General features: G+C 39.7%; 1 protein-coding gene across 1 annotated transcript; it reads left to right on the forward strand.

Annotated features, from left to right (window-relative positions):
* Positions 1-52: 52 nt before the first annotated feature.
* Positions 53-1,220, forward strand: LOC109509566 (transmembrane channel-like protein 5; the record flags this gene model as incomplete). The annotated part of the gene is made up of 3 exons (XM_019859398.1): positions 53-314; positions 414-558; positions 996-1,220. Coding segments are annotated over exons 1-3 (531 nt in total), but the record flags the coding sequence as incomplete, so codon positions are not given.
* Between the last annotated feature and the right edge of the window lie 132 nt (positions 1,221-1,352).

The raw sequence follows: 1,352 nt of genomic DNA on the forward strand, positions 1-1,352 counted from the left end.
TTGTCATACAAAGTGAACTTCTTTCTTTTTTTTGTTTTGTTTTTTGTTTTAAACCATCTTATTTTGTGTATTGGTTGTCAACACTGAACTCTTTTATCACCTCATGTACTTCATCTTGAAATAATTTTCATTGCGCTGGGAAAAGAACAGTTCATGTTTCAACTCCATCAGGGTTACTTCAACTACACTGCCATGTACTACGGTGGTTACAGCAATGAAACCCTTGTGGATCTGGTCGAATACAACATGCAGCTAGCCTACTTTTTCACGATTGCCATTTATATGGTGTTGTGCGGCATTGCACTTATTACAAGGTGAGTCGAATTTGCTTAATATATTTATCGTAAAGATTTGAGAATTTAAAGTACATAGATCCCCCAAAATACAGTAAATGTTTCTTTTGTCCCCTACAGCATGGCAAACTCTTTCAAGACAAACTACATGCTTGCGGATCAAGTTTCAAACAGTGCATGGCAGCTTTTGTGCAGCTGGGATTTTAACATCATCAATGAGAGAGCGGTGAGACAGCGCAAGAACAACCTCAGCGTACAGTTAAAGGTAAATTTTGTCCAATACAAACCTTTTCAGTTTGAGAACATACTATTTGATGTTTCTTTTACACAAACAAAGCAATGCAAAGAATATACTTTCTAACCACCCAGAGTCAAAAAGTAATGAATCATCCTCATGAAACAACCTGATAACATCCAAAAACAATAATCCGACCCACATCTGAACCCATGGGTGTCAGTGGTAATTAGTCTGACAGAACAGGGATTAAAAACTCTTCTTGATGCGGTTGGTGTATGTGCGACTTTTGCAACGGAAAACAAGATGTGATCCATCTCCCTTTTTTCCGACAGCTCAGTATTTTTGCTAGAGAATAGGAGTATGGTGTAAAAATGTTCATAAATTAGAAAGACAATCTGCTTCAGATTTCAGATTAATTGTCTCACTATCTTTTGTGACCATGTTAACCTATGGCAACCTTCCAGGAGTCAATGTCAGAGAAGGCCCAGAGAGATCTGCTAACCCTCACTGAAAAGTTCAAGCATATTGGGATTCATCTGGGCTCGTGGCTTCTCTCCACCGGCATGGCTGTTGGCTGTGCCGCCAGCATCTATTTTCTCTGCCAGTATGAACAGCAGGTACTGATGTCAAATGATAGCATGACTAGCACTAGCATAGCACTCAGTAGAGCACAGTCAATGGAAGGTGACGTAAGATCTTCAGCACCATTTTATATTTCTGGGATAGTTAAATGATTCCATCGTCACTTAAATGGCAAAAATATCCATCCATCCTTTCCCTGAACCGCTTTATCCTCATGAGGGTCGCGGGCATGTTGGAGC

Source organism: Hippocampus comes, unplaced genomic scaffold (assembly GCF_001891065.2).
Source record: "Hippocampus comes isolate QL1 unplaced genomic scaffold, H_comes_QL1_v1.1 C16949988, whole genome shotgun sequence".
NCBI classification, from domain to species: Eukaryota; Metazoa; Chordata; class Actinopteri; order Syngnathiformes; family Syngnathidae; genus Hippocampus; species Hippocampus comes.